Genomic DNA, 20856 nt, shown 5'->3' on the forward strand with positions numbered 1-20856 from the left:
AGGGTTTAACTCTCTTACCATGCTTCTTCCTCTTCTCCTTCCCCATCCTCTCAGTTTAATTTTTGGTGACATTGGGATTCATTGTTTGTGATGTTGTAACTCTAACTCTGGTTCATGACTGAGTACCTGTCACGTATAACTTGTTTTATCCTAGAGTTGTTCATTTGCGGGGTGAGGTGGGGGAGCTCACTGTGTGGGTAGGAGTAGGTGGGGGTGCCCCTGTGTTCTGCTCCAACACAGCCCTTTCTGGGGGTTCTTTGCCCTCAGTTGGCCTCTCCGTGTTGGCGTCCCCTTGTCAGGCTGTTATCTGCGCTGCTCCGCTGCCTCCCACTGCTGTGTCTGCTGTCCATCCTTCACATTTCTGCTGACATTTCTTGTCTGCCTCCTTTACGCCCTTGTCCTTGTTTATGACATTATTCCTTTACTGCCCTGTTGGTGAGAGTTAGGGGGTAGTAGAGATAAATCTGTGCTTTGCTTAGTTTCAAGATGGCTCTCCAGCAGCAGCTCACGGAGAATCTTTCCTGATGTCCCCTTCTTCAGAGAAGAGACCACCCCTCCTCTGGTGACTCACTGTACCTTGCATTCCTTTCTCCCATAGTCCTGGTGAACAGTGATTTCACTGGCTAGATTTCTTCTTGTTATTTGACAGTGAGCCCCTTGAGGGAAGGAACTGGGTTTAATCACTCCCTTGGAGGCTAGTTCTGGGCCTGGTCCGTGGTGTTGATTGGCACCCGCCAATGGGATGGATTAATGTGTGGGTGGACTCGGCCTGGGGAGCGTCTCAGTGGCTTTGCCCAGAGGCAGCTTACACAGGGGGCATGCTCAGCAAGTGCTGGCCACATGGAGTTGATCTGTGAGGCTCCCCTGTGTGTGGCTTTAGGAACAGGACATATGCGTATTTTTGTAGAACCTCTTTATGCTGGTGACACTCAGCATTTAGCCTAGAACCACATGTAAGCCTAAGTGATTGCAGTGCACATGCATTTCTTACTATTGTTCAGTGTTTCTTCCAGATTTTATTATTACAAAAGGTTTTAAAAATCATAATTAAAGGCAGTTAATAAGAAATGAATCTTGAGAAAAAAAGACGCTTAAATGATGGGTTGATTTTTCTGTTATTCTTGGCTTTTCAGAAAAAAGGTTCTTATAATTAGGAGTTCTTTGCATACACCATTTTGTGACAGATTTCTGGTTCAGTCTCAAATGTGATATTTTACATCCAATTAGAATGAATGAGTCCCAATTGCTTTATGGTTTGGGTTCACAGAGTGTGCTGAATAACTGCATCTGTCAGCATAACAGAAGTGTGCTCTTGGATTTGTACATTATGTCACAGTTCACACATGTTTCCCCATGTATTGTCTCTTTGTTCCTTGTAAAAATTATGTGACTTAAGCAAGGCAAGTATTTTTATTTGTCCTGTATTTTAGGGGAGGAAACTGAAGAGGGAGAGCCTCCAGATAGTCATTGGCCAAGCTGGTACTTGAACCCAGGTGCACTGAACCCACAACCAGTGTTTGTTCCTCTACCCTCTGCTCTCTGTCTGCTCTCTTTAGAGTTAGTGCTTGGTAATTTCCTATTGATAAGTAAAGCTTTCACAGTGCAGATGAGCATGAAATTGTGATTTTGGTGGTGTTTTCCTGAAAATATTCCAAAGTTTCAGTTTTCAGAAAGGAAATCCACTGTTGTAGAAGAAATGTTATTTATTTCTCATTCACTTAATCTCATTCATTTTCTACTTATGTAAGTTTTTTGTACATTTTAGTTTGCTCTCTTAGAGCACTTAGGATTTTACTGCCTGACTGTGTGAAAATATAGAGACAGAAAGCTGAAAGGAAAGCTGTCTTAGTCTGTTTCATGTTGTTCTAACAGAATACCACAGAGTAGATAATCTGTAAGCAACAGAAATTCCGTCTCTCCCAGTTTTGGAGGCTTGGAGGTCTCGCATCAAGGTGCTGGCATCTGGTGAAGGCTTGCTTGCTGTGTTGTCACATGGTCGAAGGCAAAGGGCAAAACGGGACAAAATCTGTGTGCTCACATGACAGAGAAGCAGAAGAGGGCAAATCTACTTTTGGGAGCCCTTTTATAATGACCTTAATCCAGTCATGAGGGTGGATTACTCATGACCTAAACACCTTCCACAAGGCCACCTCCCAACACTGTTGCACCGGGGATTAACTTTCCAACACATGAATTTTTGGAGGGGACAAAAACATTCAAACCATAACAAAAGCCAGACACACATGTTTTAAACATAAAGACAGGCAGTTGAAATAAAAGGGTAGAAAAATATATGTCATGCAAGGTCTAATCACAGGAAAACGAATTTGCTTATAGTTACATCAGGAAAAGTAGACCTCAAGACAAAGGGTTGTATTAGAGACAAAGAGGAATATTTCATGATGATGAAAGGATCAATTGATTAAGTAGAGAGATGAGTCCTAAATGTGTATGTACCAGCTTTAGAATGCATGAAGCAAACATTGACAGCAATAAAGAGAGAAATAAACAAGTAAAATAAACAAGAAATAAAACAAGTAAACATTGTAAAATCCTAGGCAGAAAATTTAACAGCCCTCTGTGAGTAATTGATACAACAGGTAAATTAAAATGTTAGTAAAAGTGTAGAAGATTAGAATAACATTATCAACCAGTGGGATCTAATTGATTTACAAAATACCGCATCTACTAACTGATAATGCACGTCCTTTTCAAGGACATATGGCACATTCACCAAGTAGACTGTATGCTGGCCCCAAAAAGTTATAGTAAATATCAAAGGGTTGAAATACCACCAAATTCATCTGACCAAATGCTTTAAATTAAAAATCCATGACAACAAGATACACAGAAAATCCTCAGACATTTGGAAATTTACCTGCATACTTCTAAACAACCTATGGATCAAATAAATCACAAGGAAAGTTTGAACTGAATGATAATGACAACACGTGTCAAAATTTGTGTGATGCAGCTAAAACAGTGCCTGGAGGAAACTTTATACTTTTAAATGCCTGTATTCGAAAAGAATAAAGGTTTCGAATCAGTATTCAAAGCTCTCATTTTAAGAAACTGGAAGAAGAACAAAAACCAAGTAAAAGAAGAGAAACAATTTAAGGGTGAAAAATCAATAAACTGAAAAATGGGTAAACAAGAAAAGAATCACTAAAATATAAAGGTTTTTTGAAGAGACCCTTGAAAAACCTCTAGTTAGACTAATGAACAGAAAAAGAGAAAAAACAAGTTACCAATATCAGAAATGAAAGAGGGGACATCACTACAGATCCTACAGACATTAAAAAGATAATAAGGGAATGTTATTTACAATTTTATGCCAATAAATTCATGAAATGGGGATATTTCTAGAAAGACACAACTTAAACTAATGCAAGAAGAAATGGAGACCTTTAATATCCTTATATTGATTAAAAAAATTAAATTTGTTATACAAGAGCCTTCACTCAAGGAAAACATCAGGACCAGATGGCTTTGCCGGTGAACTGTATCAAACATTTAAAGTCTATCAAACATTTAAAGAAGAAATAATAGCAATCTTCCAGGATCGCTTTCAGAAAAGAGAGGAGGAGTAAACACTTCTCATTTTTTTTAAGGTAACGTAATCCCGATACCAAAATCTTACAAAGACATTATAAGAAAAGGGAGCCTGAGACCAATATTTATGATGAATATAGACACAAATTCTTTAAAAATATATTAGCAAATTGACTTTTGCCTTAACCTATGAAGGGGTAACTGCCAAAGGAATTGCTCTCCTGTTATCAACAGCTAGAAGACTGGATCAGATATGTGAAACAACTGTTTTCAGATATTGGACAACAGGCAGTGCAGGGCTGTGACCCTTTGAGATAGGAGATAAGTAAGGTGAACTTTATAAGGACTCAATTTGCAATTGAATGCAGTTGCCAAGCAGCAGCATAAGTGGGGGAACCCTAATGAAACAGGCAGCTTTGCTGAGTGTAGGAATTAGGAAAGAGTTTTGAGGAGGCCAAAACAGAATCATATATGGAGCAGAGTGTTGGAGAGGAGGGAATTGTATAGGGAGAGAACCCCAGATGTCTGCAAAGTCCCATCAAGTCCTTGGCTGAGTATTGATCTGCTCAGGAGTAGGGTGGGATTCTATGAGCTGGAGAAAGTAATCAGAAAGCAGTGAGTTGAATAATCCCAAATGCGGTGGGAATCGAGTGTTGGAGAGACAGCACCTGCAGGAACCTGGCGAATGAGCCATATGAACCTGGAAGACACCATTCGTGTCCCTCCAGCCCTCTCTATTGAATAGGATGAGATCATGCCAGCTGACAAAGGAGAAGTTTTTACAAAATCCAGTTCCAGTATCACAGTGGCAATAAATTGATACTTGGGATATCTGGCATTCAATAAAAAAGTAACCGGTATGCAATGGAACAGAAAAATATGACCCATAATCAGAAGAAAAATTAGTAATTAGAAACAGACTCATGAATCAATAATAAAATTTTGAACAACCCAATAAAATATGGGTAAAGGATTTCAATGTACACCTCACAAAAAGTATAGAGATGGCCAGTAAACACATGAAAATCTCTTCAATGCTCAACATCATTAATCATCATAAAATTGCTATGTAAAATCACAGATACCCTTTAACACGTACTAGAATGGCTAAAATAAAAAGACTGACAACGCTAAATTTTGGCCAAGATGTGGAACGATTCAAATGTTCATACATTGCTGGTGGGAAGTGTAAAATGGTGCAATCACTTTAAAGAAACTTATGGCAGATTTATTTTAATTAATTAATTTACTTATTTATTTTTAAATTCAGGGATACATGTGCAGGATGTGCAGGTTTGTTACATAGGTAAAATGTGTCATGGGGGTTTGTTGTACAGATTCTTTCATCATCCACGTATTAGGCCCAGGATCCATTAGTTACTTTTCCTGATCCTCTCCCTCCTCCCATCCTCCGCCCTCCAGTAGGCCTCACAACATGTGGTATTTGGTTTCCTGTTCCCGCGTTAGTTTGGTAAGGATAATGACCTCCAGCTCCATCCATGTCCCTGCAAAGGACATAATCTTGTTCCTTTTTTTTTTTTTTTTGAGACAGAGTCTCGCTCTGTCACCGAGGCTGGAGAGGTGCAGTGGCACGATCTCAGCTCACTACAAGCTCCACCTCCCGGGTTCACACCATTCTCCCGCCTCAGCCTCCTGAGTAGCTGGGATTACAGGTGCCCACCACCATGTGCAGCTAATTTTGTTTTGTTTTGTTTTTGTATTTTTAGTAGAGACGGGGTTTCACCGTGTTAGCCAGGTTGGTCTCAATCTCCTGACCTCGTGATCGGCCTGCCTTGGCCTCCCAAAGTGCAGGATTACAGGCGTGAGCCACCTCGCCTGGCCAATCTTGTTTCTTTTTATGGCTGCATAGTATTCCATGGTGTATATGTATCACATTTTCTTTATGGAGTCTCTCATTGATGGGCATTTAGGTTGATTCCATGTCTTTGCTATAGTGAATAGTGCTGCAATGAACATAGGTGCGCATGTGTCTTTGTAATAGAACGATTTATATTATTTTGGATATATACCCAGTAATGAGATTGCTGGGTCAAATGGTATTTCTGTCTCTAGGTCTTTGAGGAATTGCTACACTGTCTTCCATGATGTTTGATCTAATTTACACTCCCACAGACAGTGTAAAGGTGTTCCTTTTTCTCCATAACCTCACCACCATTAATAATCACAATTCTGACTGATATGAGATGGTATCTCATTGTGGTTTTGATTTGCATTTCCCTAATGATCAGTGATGTTGAGCTTTTTTTCATATGTTTGTTTGGCTACAGGTATGTCTTTTTTGTTTTTGAGACAAAGTCTTACTCTGCACCCAGGCTGGAATGCAGTGGTGCAATCTTGGCTCACTGCAGCCTCCACCTCTTGGGTTCAAGTGATTCTCCTGCCTTAGCCTCCCAAATAGCTGAGATTACAGGTGCATGCCACCACACCTGGCTAATTTTTCTATTTTTAGTAGAGACGGGATTTCACCATGTTGCCCAGGCTGGTCTCGAATTCCTCACCTCAAATGATCTGCCCGCCTTGGCCTCCCAAAGTGCTGGGATTACAGGCGTGAGCCACTGCACCTGGCCTTTTGAAAAGTGTCTGTTCATGTCCTTTGCCCCCTTTTTAATGGGGTTGTTTTTTTCTAGTAAATTTAAGTTGCTTATAGATGCTGGATGTCAGACCTTTGTCAGGTGCATAGATTGCAGAAAGGCAGTTTTTAAATAAAGGGAGATGTACATCTGCCCTATGACCCAGCAGTTCCACTCCTTCACACCTGCCTAGGAGAAATGGAGACATACACCCACAAAATGTATATCCACAAGAGTGTTCATCGCAGCCTATTTATGGTAAGAATCAGTAACTAACACAGAAGTCTAAGAATGGGTGAATGTGTAAACAAGTTGTGGTATATTCTTAGAATACTTTTACTGCTTGTAAAGAATGAACTACTGGTACTGGCAACGTGTGTGACTCTTACAAACACATTCTGAGCAAAAGAAATAGGACACAAAGGATATATACTGTCTGTACTGTTTATATGAATTGCAAGAACAGGCAAGTCCCGTCTGTGGTGATAGATACCAGAAGGCAGTTAACTTGGAGTGGGGGCCAAGAACGACTAGAAAAGGGCAATAGACATGTTCTGTGTCTTGTCTGAGGGCAGCAATACTTTTTTTTTTCTTTTTTTTGAGACAGAGTCTCACTCCCACCCAGACTGTGGTGCAGTGGCGTGATCTCGGCTCACTGCAACCTCCGCCTCCCAGGTTCAAGTGATTCTCCTGTCTTAGCCTCCCCAGTAGCTGGGACTACAGGCGCCAGCCATGATGCTTGGCTAATTTTTGTATTTTTAGTAGAGATGGGGTTTCACCATGTTGGCCAGGCTAGTCTTGAGCTCCTGACCTCAGTGATCTACCCGTCTTGGCCTCCCAAAGTGCTGAGATTACAGGTGTGAGCCACTGCACCTGGCCTAGCAATATGCTTATTATATGTAAATTATACTTTGATTCAAAATATCACACCCCTCAACAAACAGACAAATCTCTAAAGGGGAGGAGGAAAGGATGGAGCATTGTGTCCAGCACTTAACTGGAGACAGACAAAAAGCCGAGTGGTGGAGTCTGACCTTCAGGAGCACATACATTGCTTCTAGGAGACAAGGCTGGTGCTCATGACACCCTCTGTCATTGGTGCTCACAGAAGAGATAAGTGAGTGAGGACTGAGTTGTCAGGAAGGCATCTTAGATGTGGCAGGTCTTGCGATGGACCCTGAGAGCTGCATGGAATTTGACAAATCGGAGATTAAAGTGGTGATGTCACAGAAACTTTGTAGTTTTGTGGGAACACCATAGGGCGTACAGTGGAAAGTAAGTCTTCTACCATCCTTGACTCCATCCTGGGAACCCCTCCCCAGATTCTGCCTGTGCTTTCAGATTCTCGTATGTGCCTACAGAAATAATCATTGTATCTACAGATTGTTCCCTTTTCACTTCATAATTTAGATAAACTTACTTCATATCCGCACAAAAAGACAGACATTCTTTTCTATGGCAACAGTGTATTCTATTACAAAGACACATGTGCATACAAAGACCTAGCAATGTCATTACTGGGTATATACCCAAAATAATATAAATCGTTCTATTACAGAGAACATTTTTGAATGTTCCTGTATTTGGCCATCTTGCTTATCTCAGAACTCTGTTTCCTGCCATTCTCTGGGGTCTGCCTCTGTCTCTGTTGGCGTCATTCCTCAGGCTGGTTGGGTGCAGATGGTTGCAGCAGTTCTGACCCCCACATCTGACCCTGGTAGCTTTCAGGGGAAGAGGAGTGGGTTGCCTCCAGGAACTTCCCAAGAGCCGGGTGGAGTGTTCTCAGAAGCCCTCAGCTGTCTGTGCTCAGTGGCTTAAGTAGGCACCTAGGCCCATTGCTGACTCAGCCTTTGGTGAGGTGTGGGCTAGCTCTGCGGGGCTCCAACTAGGCCCACCTGTGGGTTCAGCTGCCTCTGGGCTGACTCCCCACCCCCAGGGCTGCTGCAGGGAAGCATGGTTACTTTGCACAGCTGGGATTCTGCTAGAAAGATGTACCAAACACCTATGAGGATGGTCATGTGGCTTCCCCGTCGACCCCATTCAGCATGTGGGTAAAGCTACAAGATTTCCCGACGTTGAACCATCCCTCCTTCATTCTTTACCTGTATTATTCTTTGAATATCCTGCTGCTGTGCTTTGATCTACTAAGATTTTATTTTGGATCTTTTTGTCTGTATTCAGAAGTGAGATTTGTCTGTGCTACAAAAGTCTTTTTAAGAATGGAAGGGACGTAGTGGACAGACCCTGGTATTGAAGGTTGCTTAGTTCCTGTGTGACCTTGGTCAAGTCACTTAACCTCTCTGAGGCTATTTCTTTCATATACAATAGTGATCACAGCCCTAAGTAACACAAGCTTGTTTTGAGGATCAAATAAGATAATATGTATGAAAGCTCTCTTTTAACACCAAAGCTTGAGCAGTTTGAGGCTTGTCTCATTATGTATATTCAGGATTTTTGAATTTTTGTGAATTTCTTCCAGTGAAGAGAGAGGTTTAGAGAACATTAACAAATGAGTTTCCTCTCAGCTTTTTCTCGTAAACCATAATCAGAAAACCAGAGTTATGCCAAGGGAGAGACACTGGGAACATGGTCGGTAAACGTTACATTATTGGTGTTCAGATATGAGGTTCCTGCTTTTCATAATATCCTTAGGGTACTGGGGAAGATTTGATATTTTCTGAGATTGCTGTAAAATGCAAGTTATTGCTGCGACTATTGCCCAATTATTCTGTACTTATTTTACTTAGACTTTAGTAATTGGAAAAAGATTAGATGTCAGGACTTTGTATTTTGTTGATTATATTAGCAAAGTCTTCTCTTTAATCATTTCTTTTATTCCTGTTATTAATCATTAGCTCCAAGCTGTTAGGAAAACAACCTAATGGTAGATTCCTAACTTAAAGAAATAATTACTTGAGTTTCCGTGGGATTGGACAAGTGTTGCTATACCTAGACATAGAAATGGATTCTCTTGCCATTTGGGGCATGGGAGTGAGACACTCAAGGAGACTCGGAAGGTCGATGGAATGCAGGGCCCATAGCCTTACCCCTCTGCCCGATGCTTGTCCTTCCCTGCCCTTGGAGGTGCTGGACCTTGCTCCAGGACCCCTCTGCCTCTGGCCAGCCCCTCCCTGCTGGTGATTTTTTTCTACTTGTAGGTATTTATAAAGCCTCATTGACTTGTATTAGACTACCTTGAAGACTTTGTTGTCTGTGTAGAATATGGCCACATCCTTAATTAATGGTGTATAAAGACAAGCTTATCTCCGTGAAACAATTTCTTTCAAAACCAGTAGTGAGAAAAACCACATCATATATGTATGCTTAAATAGCATATAGAAAGTTGAGATGGATGATAGAAAGGAAAACCAATTAACATGATCAGGTTGGGGAAAAAGCCTTCAGGAGAGAGTAGGGGGAAGGAAGAGAGAGAAGGAGGTGAGAGGGAGAGATAGAAGGAGGTGAGAGGGAGAGAGAGAAGGAGGTGAGAGGGAGAGAGAGAAGGAGGTGGGAGGGAGGGAGAGAAGGAGGTGGGAGGGAGGGAGAGAAGGAGGTGGGAGGGAGGGAGAGAAGGAGGTGGGAGGGAGGGAGAGAAGGAGGTGGGAGGGAGGGAGAGGAGGTGGGAGGGAGAGAAGGAGGTGGGAGGGGGAGAGAAGGTGGGAGGGGGAGAGAGAAGGAGGTGGGAGGGAGGGAGAGAAGGAGGTAGGAGGGGGAGAGAAGGTGGGAGGGGGAGAGAGAAGGAGATTGGAGGGGGAGAGAGAAGGAGGTGGGAGAGAGGAGGTGGGAGGGAGGGAGAGAAGGAGGTGGGAGGGGGAGAGAGAAGGAGGTGGGGGGAGACGAGGAGGTGGGAGGGGGAGAGAGAAGGAGGTGGGAGGGGGAGAGAGAAGGAGGTGGGGGGAGACGAGGAGGTGGGAGGGGGAGAGAGAAGGAGGTGGGGGGAGAGGAGGAGGTGGGAGGGGGGAGAGGAGGAGGTGGGAGGGGGAGAGAGAAGGAGGTGGGGGGAGAGGAGGAGGTGGGAGGGGGGAGAGGAGGAGGTGGGAGGGGGAGAGAAGGAGGTGGGAGGGGGGAGAGTAGGAGGTGGGAGGGGGGAGAGAAGGAGGTGGGGGGGAGAAGGAGGTGGGAGGGGGGAGAGAAGGAGGTGGGGGGGAGAGAAGGAGGTGGGAGGGGGAGAGAAGGAGGTGGGAGGAGGGAGAGAAGGAGGTGGGAGGAGGGAGAGAAGGAGGTGGGAGGAGGGAGAGAAGGAGGTGGGAGGGGGGAGAGAAGGAGGTGAGGGGGAGAAGGAGGTGGGAGGGGGAGAGAGGGAGGTGGGAGGAGGGAGAGAGGGAGGTGGGAGGAGGGAGAGAAGGAGGTTGGGGGAGAGAAGGAGGTGGGAGGGGGAGAGGAGGTGGGGAGAGAAGGAGGTGGGAGGGGGAGAGAAGGAGGTGGGGGGAGGGAGAGAAGGAGGTTGGGGGAGAGAAGGAGGTTGGGGGAGAGAAGGAGGTTGGGGGAGAGAAGGAGGTGGGAGGGGGGAGAGGAGGTGGGGAGAGAAGGAGGTGGGAGGGGGAGAGAGAAGGAGGTGGGGGGAGAGAAGGAGGTGGGAGGGGGAGAGAGAAGGAGGTGGGGGGGAGAGAAGGAGGTGGGAGTGGGGGAGAGAAGGAGGTGGGAGGGGGAGAAGGAGGTGGGAGGGGGGAGAGAAGGAGGTGGCGGGGAGAGAAGGAGGTGGGAGGGAGGGGGAGAAGGAGGTGGGAGGGAGGGGGAGAAGGAGGTGGGAGGGAGGGGGAGAAGGAGGTGGGAGGGGGGAGAGGAGGTGGGGGGGAGAGAAGGAGGTGGGACGGGGGAGAGAAGGAGGTTGGGGGGGAGAGAAGGAGGTGGGAGGGGGAGAGAAGGAGGTGGGAGGGGGAGAGAAGGAGGTGGGAGGTGGGGAGAGAAGGAGGTGGGAGGGTGGGAGAGGGGGAGAGAAGGAGATGGGGAGAGAAGGAGGTGGGAGGGAAGGAGGCCAGTATACTCTGGACTTCTCTGGTTGAAGGAGGAAGGGATCATGGGGCCTCACGTGTTCCAGGGTAGCTCCAGGATTCTGTTGTAAACAGGTAACCTGTAGCTTGGTTTGAATAGAATGGTCACTTACCTTCTCTCAGATATTGAAATCAATCGTATCTGAAATGTTGATGATTTAGTTTAATTTGTTTATGGGGCTCCTTGCCTCCTAATTAAACAGGTGGAATGTGTTAAAGCACTGGGGAGGTTTGCTAACCTTTTGCAAATCTTGTTTTTCCTTGTCTCTTTTTTCATCAACAGAGGAATTACGGAGGTTGAGCTGGTCCGGAATCCCTAAGCCAGTGCGTCCAATGACGTGGAAGCTCCTCTCAGTAAGTCCCACCGCACCGCCCATCAGCGCCTCCTTCCTGTGCACAGGGACTGCAGGCGTCTGGCCTGAGTAGGGCCTGACAGCCACAGCCCACGGGTTTGCCCTGGCTTTGTTGCAGTGATAAAGGCCTTTGTTCTGGCTAAGCTGACATTTTCCATTCTTTGCTTAATTTTAAGCTTGGTTTGACAGGACTGGCAGAAAACAAGAATAGGTAATAATTATGACAACTATATTTTTTCCTCAGATTTTATTAAAAAATCTTTCTATGTTCCAGCCTGTGATATAGAAAGGTTTCAGCATAGATGGTTGTTTCAACTCCGAGGAGTTGAAACAGGGAAATATGTTTTAAATTTGTTTCAAATATGCTGAAAACAAGGACATATGTTTGACCAAGTTTTTTTTTTTTTTGTAAGTATTAGTAGCGTTGTTAGGAAAAGAGAAGAAATGGATGAGAGAAGTGGTTTGTGTTTCTGTGGTGGAGTGTGGAGTTCTGGCTGCCGCAGCTCTGGCGCTCAGCTGCCGGTCTGGAAGTCCTTGGGGAGAGGTTGGGGTAGGCGGTGGTGACATCAGCATGCCTTTGTGCACTTAGCTCAGGCTTGCCGTTGGAAGTGAGTTTGGCCCTGCCCACCATTTCAGAATTGTTTATAGACAGTTTTCTTCTCTTTTCCTTTTTCATTATTTTTGGAGCTAAGTCAATAGGGAGCTCTAAATGTTTACTCTAAACTGGGTCTGACTTTTAGTATTTAAGACTCTTTCTGGCTAATGAGCCTTAATAAGTTTGCAGCTTAGTACCTCGTAATCCTAAATGCAGACGCAGCTCTGAACAGCGAATATTTATTGATTAAATATTCTTTTGCAATTAAAATTAGACTTGCTGCCATTGCTTATGTTTTTGTTTGGTGCTTTTTTATTTTAACCTAGTTTTCCAGTTTATATCCAGTTTTCTAAATGTCCCCTAAGATAGGTTGCAGACTTCTCAGGTTGGTTTGTAGGAAGTTTTGATAAAAACACTGAATTGCCGTTTTCTGTTTATTAAGGATGTGCCGTGTCTAGGGGGAAAGTCTCACGTGAGTTATTTTATACTGTGCTTTCTCCTCTAATTCTCAGCCTCTGAGGGTTGTGGTTCCGCTTCCCTAATGTGTGTAGTACGGGAGTTGATGTGGAAATGGACACTCTGGTTTCAGTGGACAGAGGAGCACAAGGGGAGGTGACAGACAGCCCCACTCTGCTGGTTGTGGACAGGAGGGCAGGTGGGTGTAGGTGGAGTCTGGGCCAGGAATCCCGGCGAGGCAAGTGAGAGTGTGAACCCAGGAGATCTGAGACTGGTCTCAGTTGATTTAGAAAGTTTATTTTGCCAAGGTTGAGGGCGCACTGGCGACGCAGCCTTAGGAGATCCTGACGACATGTGCCCAAGGTGGTCGGGGCATAGCTTGGTTTTATACACTTAGGGAGACATGAGACATCCATCAGTACATGTAAGAAGTGGCGAGGGAGCTTCCCGGTCACAGATAGGTGATACACGAATGGTTACATTCTTTTGAGTTTCTGATTAGCCTTTCCAAAGGAGGCAAATCAGGTGTGCATCTGTCTCAGTGAGCAGAGGAGTGACTTTGAATAAAATGGGAGGCAGGTTTGCCCTAAGCAGTTTCTAGCTTGAGTTTTTTATAGTGATCTTGGGGGCCCAAGCATTTTCCTTCACAAGAGAAAGCCTGAGCATTCTCAGAGCGTTGACTTATGAAAGGACAGGCACATGTAGTCCTCTAACCATCATAGCTTGCAGGGGCCTTTGCTTGGGAGCCGGAGATGAATTAGACACTAGCCTGCCATTAGGAGGAGGTCGGGTGCTGCAGACTTGTGGTGGAGGCCAGACTGCATGCTATAGGATGGACAGGACACGAGTATGAACCAGGGGGTGGAGGAGTACCACAGCGTGGGGGCAGTTTAGTGCAGAGGGTCAGCTTCTGTTAAGAGGGGACTTCACACCTGGGATCTGCATGGCCATGGCAGGTGGGGAAGGAGGGGAGGGTGTGGAGACTTGCAGTCACAAGGGATAGGGATGAACGTGGTGGTTCTTGGCCCTCTCAGGGCTTGGATTGACAGATGAGTAGAAAATAAATGTTAGATCAGGGAGCAAAGCTTGTCGTTGCAAATGTGGGGTGCTAAGAAAGGGTTCATGAGGATGCCAAGTAAGGCTTCTTGGGGAAGGTGGCATCTTACGTGGCATCTCAAAAGTGTTGTTAGTGTTCTCTCTGCTAGTGGGAAGTGGGGAGACCATGAGAGCTGGGGCACACAGTAGGGGTGGGACAAGCAGGAACACAGGCTGGGGTAGAGGGGCCCAAGAGGAGGCCAGGTGACAGCCGCCCTACTGCCATCCCTACCCACCTCATTGCTTGGGTTTTATTCTGAAGGAGAAACTGGGAGTGGTGAGCCTGTGTTTCTGGAAGAGTAAAGCCTTGAAAGAGCCGTTGGTTGGTTCATTCATTCATCCATTCATTCATCCATTGGCATTTATTGAGCACTTTGTGTTTTAGGCACTGTGTCGGGTGCTGGGAAATAGCACGCAGGGAAGGAGACCAAGTCGTCCCCCTGGGGCCTGCAGAACAGATAGTAGAAGGCCTGCCTTTTTCTCTTGCCCCCTCCAACCCCGACAGACCTAGGCTACGTGGAGACGGATCCCATTCTCTCAGGATCTTATTCCTGTGCTCCCAGTGCGCTGCTGCCCTGTGTCTGTCCCTTACTGAGTGCTTGCCCTGCATCAGACCACGCATTCAGAGATTCTTGTGGACAGGCGTGTGGCAGGCAGCTCAGGGAACAGGCTGTTCTTGCCCAGTTTCTGGCTCGTAGGAGCAGTGCTGGTTGTAAGGGGAGGCTGCTCTTGGCAGGCTCTTGGGAGGGGACTAGAGCTGGGACAGGAAGAACTGGGAAGGGACAGGTAAGGGAGTTGAGGGGCCAAAGGCTACAGGGGTGGAGTAAGAGGACTCTGGCAGCTAGAGTAGGGAGCAAGCGTTGGTTCTTTTTCCGGGAACAAGTGCTCACTGTGCATTTGCCATGCTCCATGCCCTGTGTTGGTGAGCACTGATGCCATCCAGCTCCCCAGGCAGTCATGCTGCACCATGGCTCTGGGCCTTCTGTAAGAGGAGAGATCTGGGGAGAGATCTGGGAGCACAGTGCACAATGCCAGTCACCCATCCCTGAGTCAGCATGTGCTGCTCACACATCTGCTCTCAGCCAGGCCCTCTGCAGGTGCTGGGGTTACAAGAACCTCTGGGACAATGGTGGGGACTGGGAACTCAGCAGGGAAGGGGTCTCCCCAATCAAGGATGCCTCTTTATCATTCCCTGAATCCCAAAGTTTAAACCTGGCTTCCCATTCAACTCTCCTGGGAGCTTTTCCCGATCCTGGTGTCCGGGCCCACGAAGCAAATTGGAATCTCTAGGGTGGACTCAGGCATCAGGGTGTTGACTGACTCTAGCATGCCGTGAACCATGCAGTCCACAGAGTGCCTACCCTGCGGCTAGGCAGGGGATGGGAGGCGAGGGTGTGGGAGGTTCAGGCCTGCCCTCTTCACCTGTGGGTTTCCATTCTGGTCACATGTCATTATCACCTTTGGAGCTCAGGAAATACTGTTACCTCGGTTCTTGGGGGTTCTCACGTGTGCCCAGGGCTGAAGACGGCTGCTCTAGGACTCTCAGGCTCCAGTGGGGCAAGGTAGGGCATACATGAGCCACCTGGGAAGCAGGTCATTGAGAGTTATGCGCTATGCCTGCCACTGCAGGCAGCACACACCTGGGCTGAGGTACCTGGGCAGGAGAGCTGGCCTGGGGCGTTGGAGGGCCCGCGTTGGAGGAGAGAGGCTGAGTGAGACTCGCTGAGAGCCATGAGCATGTTGTCTGGGAGGGTTCGGGTGAGCAGGGTAAGATGGGAGGGATTTATCCCAGTCTATGAGTCCTTCCAGGATCCAGAGGTTAACAGTTACACCCAGAATTGAGAATTTATCATTTGTCCGGCTTAAAAGGCAGATAACCAAAGCTGTGCTTGAATGGGAACCTATTTCAGGGTCTGGCAAACTAATGACTCTTTTTCATTGTGTTTATGATTTGTCATTAACATGATTCTAGTAGCCTTATTTTTAATTGATGAGTGGGCGGTGCCACTTCAATGAAGAAGGACGAGAAACATGACTTGTCATTTATGAAAAACTAACATCTAGTCTAGAACATACCATTAAGCCACTAGTAATACTACTTAATGTTTACATTTTATGCAAGCAGGGTAGTAACTTTTTAAAAATTACTGCTATACAGAATCATATTTCTGGCTCTTTTTAAAATAAGTATTTCAGAAACATGGCACAAAAACTAATTAAACATTGAACATTTGCATTAGTGAGTCTAATGGTTAACAGTGATGAGTGAAGCTCCAGTATTATCTTTGTTTTTGCAGTTTATTGAGGTAGGTTTGCATAGGAACACAGTGGGAGGGAACAATTTGGTTCTTGTGTCACCGGGACAATTTAGATATAAGTATATGCATGCATTGTTTTACATTTATGATGAGTGTTTTTATAGCATGCTAATACAGCAATTAAGTTTTCTGTAGTTCTGTCATTTAAAATTCATTGCATACTTGAATGTATTTCATTTGCATAATTTCTAGTCTTGCTTAATTATTGAAAGGCCTCAACTTGCATATGTGTGTTTTCCTTTAGGGATGGGAGTGTCAGGAGCACGTGTAGGGTTTTTATTGCCTGCATTCCGATGATGACGTACTTGCCTTTTAGAATTTGTGTTTCAAGTTAATTTACATTTTGGGGAGTTGGAAGTATTTCTGAGAGCCCTCTTGCAAGTTCACTATGGATTTTTTGTTGCCACTGAATGCGGTTGATGTCAGGCTGCCTACACTACGGCCTAGCTGATCACCCCTGGTGGCCTACGCTGCCCTGTGTTGAAGGCCAGGCCCCTTCACTGGCACACAGGCCTTCTCTCCTGGCTGCTGCACGCAGCTTCACACCCATCATTGGCCAGGCTCTGTTTCCGGCCTTGCCCCCGGCCAACCCGGACACATTTCCCTGTGTCCTCTGTGCTCCGTCTCTTTCTCTCCACCTCTGTCTTCTCCACTATCAAAACCAAACCCAGAAGTGTATGCTTGTTCTTACTTGTCCCAAGTGAGCACACGCATCTTTCTCCCTGAGTCTCAGGGCTGTGGCCACCTTTGGGTCTGACAGGATCGCTGCATGTCGTGATCACTCTTGCACTCAGCGAGGAAGGACTGAGGTTCCGTTGTGGGGCAAACAGCATTCCAAGCCCTTGGATGAACATTCCGCCCTCGTGGACCTCACATTTTGGTGGGAGAAGACAAACAATATACCGAGAAGTAGATTTGATGTGCTGTGGAATGTGAGGAGTGCTGTAGGAAAAGGGCTGGGATCAGCTTGGTGGGATGGTGAGGGCCGAGGAGGGGAAGGGGCTGTTGAAGTAGGTGGGTAGTGGTCAGGGTGGGCCGCACTGAGGAGGTGACTTTGAGTAGGGACTTAGAGGAGCAAGGGAGGCAGCTAAGCAGGTGCCTGGGGGTGCATTCCTGTCTGGTTCATTCTTTGGAGAGGGCTTACCCGTTCCCTCACTGTGTTTCCCATCAGGGAATAGTGCCCACCAGACACAGGTGATGAAGAGGGAGAACAGTAAGTAACAGGAAGCAGTGCCGTGGGCTCCTCCCACAGCTGGGGAGGTGGAGACCGAGAGAGGGTGCTCTTGTGGAAAGGCGGCTGCTGGCCCTGCACAGACTGAGAGCAGTGGACAGCGGCTGTCCTCGAAAGGGCAGCCAGTCAACACCCTGGGCTTGGTGGCCCCTGTGGTCTGTAGCAGCTAATCTCTGCCATTGTGGCCCAGAGCAGCCACAGGGAATCTGTATAAAGGAAAGCACATAGTTGTGTTCCCATAACACTTTCTTTACAAAAATGGGTGGGCAGGATTGGCTGATGGTCAGTTTGCTGACCCCTGATCTAGATGAAATGGGTCCTAGCAGAGGAAGAGTAAGTTCAGAGAGAGGCACTGAGGCAGGAGAGGTGTGGCATTTAAGGAACATTTAAGCAGCGAAGTAAAAGTGGGAGGGGCCATGGTGAGTGACGAGTCTCGGCCTCTTGGTCAGAGAGGCAGGAAGGGCCAGGCCCGCAGGAGCGGTCAGCCTAGGCAGGGGCTGGGCTTTTATGCTGGGCATGATTAGAAGCAATTGGAAGTGTTTTCGGGGTGGTGGTGTTAAAATGATGTGATTGTCACAGAGTCTCTACAGCCAGAGTGTGGAGAAAGGACCGTGGGGTCTGTGTCCACCCACTGATGGACAGTCCCCTGTGAGCCCGGCCAGTCTTCAACGTCTCTGTATCCAGGGCTGAGCAGCGGGTGGGAGAGTGGCTGGGGCTGGGTGAATGAATGTTGTTGTTGTGTGTATCTGTGGGTGGCTCTTAGCATGCGGATTTGTCCCCAGGTCTTCAGTGACTTGGGATCACATGGCTCTCCTGAGCAGTGTGGGACCTCAGGTTAGGAGCTGGGGCTTGGCTTGAGTTTGCCTTCGTGTCCATGCGACTCTGGGCACATTAACCACGTTTCCTGAGCCTGTCTCCTCATCTGCAGATAGGGACAGTGACGGCCTTCTGTGATTAGTGGGATTAAAGCAGCACTGTGTGAAGCACGGAGCCTGGTGAGGACCCAGCCCTTCCTTAGTTCACCTGTGGGTATGGCAATTCGGGGGCAAAGAAAAAGAAGTAATCGTATGTAATTGTTATTGCCAAGAGACGGACAGGCTTGAAATAACAACAAGGTGCAGACGGGTCTGGATGAAGCCTGTGGCTCTGAGAGGGTTATCTGTGAAGCTGGCTTGAACTTGAAGTAGAAGCTTGTTTCACTCAGGTCTGGCCGTCACTGCCCCCCCTTGTAATTTTATGCCTTCCCATCACTGCGGGCAGGGCTGGGTACCCAACAGAAGGAGCTCTGCACCTGGCAATCCACCAGCACATCCCAGTGAAAGAGGCCTGATTCTGGAGATGCTCAGGTGGGTCATTAAATAACCACCCGGAAGGCACTGCAGAACCACGCCTGGCACTTCTGTGCACACTCGGGGCTGGTTATTCTTTTTGTTACTGTTAGAATTTTTTTTTATTTTTTTTTTTGAGGCGGAGTCTCACTCTGTTGCCCAGGCTGGAGTGCAGTGGTGCGATCTTGGCTCACTGCACGCTCCGCCTCCCGGGTTCACGCCATTCTCCTACCTCATCTTCCCAAGTAGCTGGGACTACAGGCATCCGCCACCACACCTGGCTAATTTTTTGTATTTTTAGTATTTTCACCGTGTTAGCCAGGATGGTCTCAATCTCCTGACCTCGTGATCTGCCCGCCTCTGCCTCCCAAAGTGCTGGGATTACAGGTGTGAGCTGCCGCGCCTGGACAGTCACTGTTAGAATTATGCGAATCAATACACTCTTTGGAATACTACTATTTCCTCATTTTATGGGAAAACAGAGGCCAGGTGGGAATAATGGCCACACCTTTCCTCCATCACGAGGACTCTGAGTGTCCCTCGAGTACATCTTGGCAGCTAGACTGTTCTGTGCCCCTCTCCAGAATACTGTAATTCACCGAGGATTGTTTTCTGGAGAGAGTGTTCTCCTCTGGGGCACCTCCTCCCATTGGGTTGGGGATGCGTTTGACATGCGTGTCACCAGGCCGTTGTGACCCGATGCCCTTTCTGCCAGGGCTACTTGGAAATCACGCATCGTGAACCTTGAAGGTATCCGGTATTCCTTTGAGCTAAAAGTTCACTGTAGGAAGTTTACTTCAGGAAGTAATTGACATTGTTAGCTGATGTGTGTTTGAGAATACTGGACAATTAGAAATAATCAAAATACTCACAAATCGGGGAAAGGTGCCATAGAAATGCGTATGATGGAAGTCAGTGTCACCTTCAAAATGGATGTTTTAGAGCACGGTTGGCAAATGTTTTCTGTAAAGGCCTAGATAGTAAATATTTGAGCCTGTGGGCCGTGTGGTCTCTTGTAGCCACTCCACTCTGCTGCAATAGGGCAAAAGCAGCCACACACAGTACATAAACGGATGGGCCGTGCCCTGTCCAGCAAAATTTTATTTACACAAATAGGTGGTGGGCCGTAGTTTGCTGATTCCTGTTGTAGAACAGGACTTAACAACAGTGGGAATGTGGCCATGATTTTAAAGGGAAAGGACTGATCATAAACTGGGCTACATTAAAGTTAGGAACTTCTCTTCATCAAAGACGTCATTAATAGGGTGAAAAGGCAAGTCACAGAAGGAGGCTGTTTACAGCAGGGCTCACATGTGGACTATCTGGATATGAACACCTGTGAATCAGAAAGGAGGAGGCAGATGGCCTCATGGGAAGGGACTCAAACATCTATACTCACACTTCACAGATGCAGACACGCAATGGCATCCCTTTGTCTCCTGGGAAATTCAGATGAAAATGAAATGTAGCTTAATAGATACCACTGCAAAGCCATCAGAATGGCTAATGTGAAAAGGTTGCACAGTATCAAGTGTTGGCAAGGATGTAGGACATTGGGAATTTGCATACACTTCTGACAGGAGTAGAGTCACTTTGAAGATTCTTTAGCAAAGTCTTTCGGAGGTGTGCAAACCTAGCAGGCCCGCTCCCAGGTATACACTTAACAGAAATGCATCTCATGTACTGTAAAAGGGAGCTTCAAGAATCTTTAAAGCAAAAACTGGAAACAGCACAAGTGTTTGTTAACAGAATGGATTTCATACACGGCAGTGTTATGCGGCAGTGGAGGAAGGAACTACTGTTACGTGTTATAACATGAATTAATTTTCAAGTGTAACACTGAATGAAAGCAGCCAGACAGAAAAAATGCCGCTTAGGAGGGGAGGAGGTAAGGGGCGGTGGCCGAGAGGCCTGCTAAGACGGTGATGGTCTGGCTTTGACCTGGGTGGTATTGATGGATGTGTTCAGTTTGTGATAATGCACACGATTTTGGGGTACACCTTTATCTAAGTATGCTATACTTCAATAAGCATTTATTAAAAAGAAGTTTCAGTGGTGTGATCCTAATGTGTTAACGTGAGTGTGCCTGAGTGTAATTTATAATATGGAATAGGTGCCAGTGGAAGCTTACGGAGGATGGAAGGAATGCCAGTGCTCACACAGCTGAAAAGATGGGGCTAGAGTCTGGCTTCATGCTCGAGGCCTGGCGGCTCTCTGAGTCCCGCTCTCTTTCAGGTCAGCTTTTCTCAGTGGACCTGCAGCTTGTGATTCTCCCCTCCCATCAGAGGGTGGCCGCCGCAACTCCACACTGTGCGCGTTCACTTTCATTCACAGCAGCAGCCAAGA

General features: G+C 46.6%; 1 protein-coding gene across 11 annotated transcripts in view; it reads left to right on the plus strand.

The window, feature by feature from the left end:
• The window catches only part of TBC1D22A (TBC1 domain family member 22A), a 413175-nt gene that overhangs the window by 104120 nt on the left and 288199 nt on the right, over nt 1–20856 (plus strand). For all 11 annotated transcript variants that reach the window (XR_010156181.1, XR_010156179.1, XR_010156180.1 and 8 more), the window contains one exon: nt 11418–11488. Coding sequence is in view for 8 of the 11 variants with exons in the window: in XM_515210.9 (XP_515210.4) it covers nt 11418–11488 (71 nt within the window). In the remaining 3 variants the exon portion in view is untranslated. The remainder of the gene's footprint in view (nt 1–11417; nt 11489–20856) is intronic.

This window comes from Pan troglodytes, chromosome 23 (assembly GCF_028858775.2).
Source record: "Pan troglodytes isolate AG18354 chromosome 23, NHGRI_mPanTro3-v2.0_pri, whole genome shotgun sequence".
Lineage (NCBI taxonomy): Eukaryota > Metazoa > Chordata > Mammalia > Primates > Hominidae > Pan > Pan troglodytes.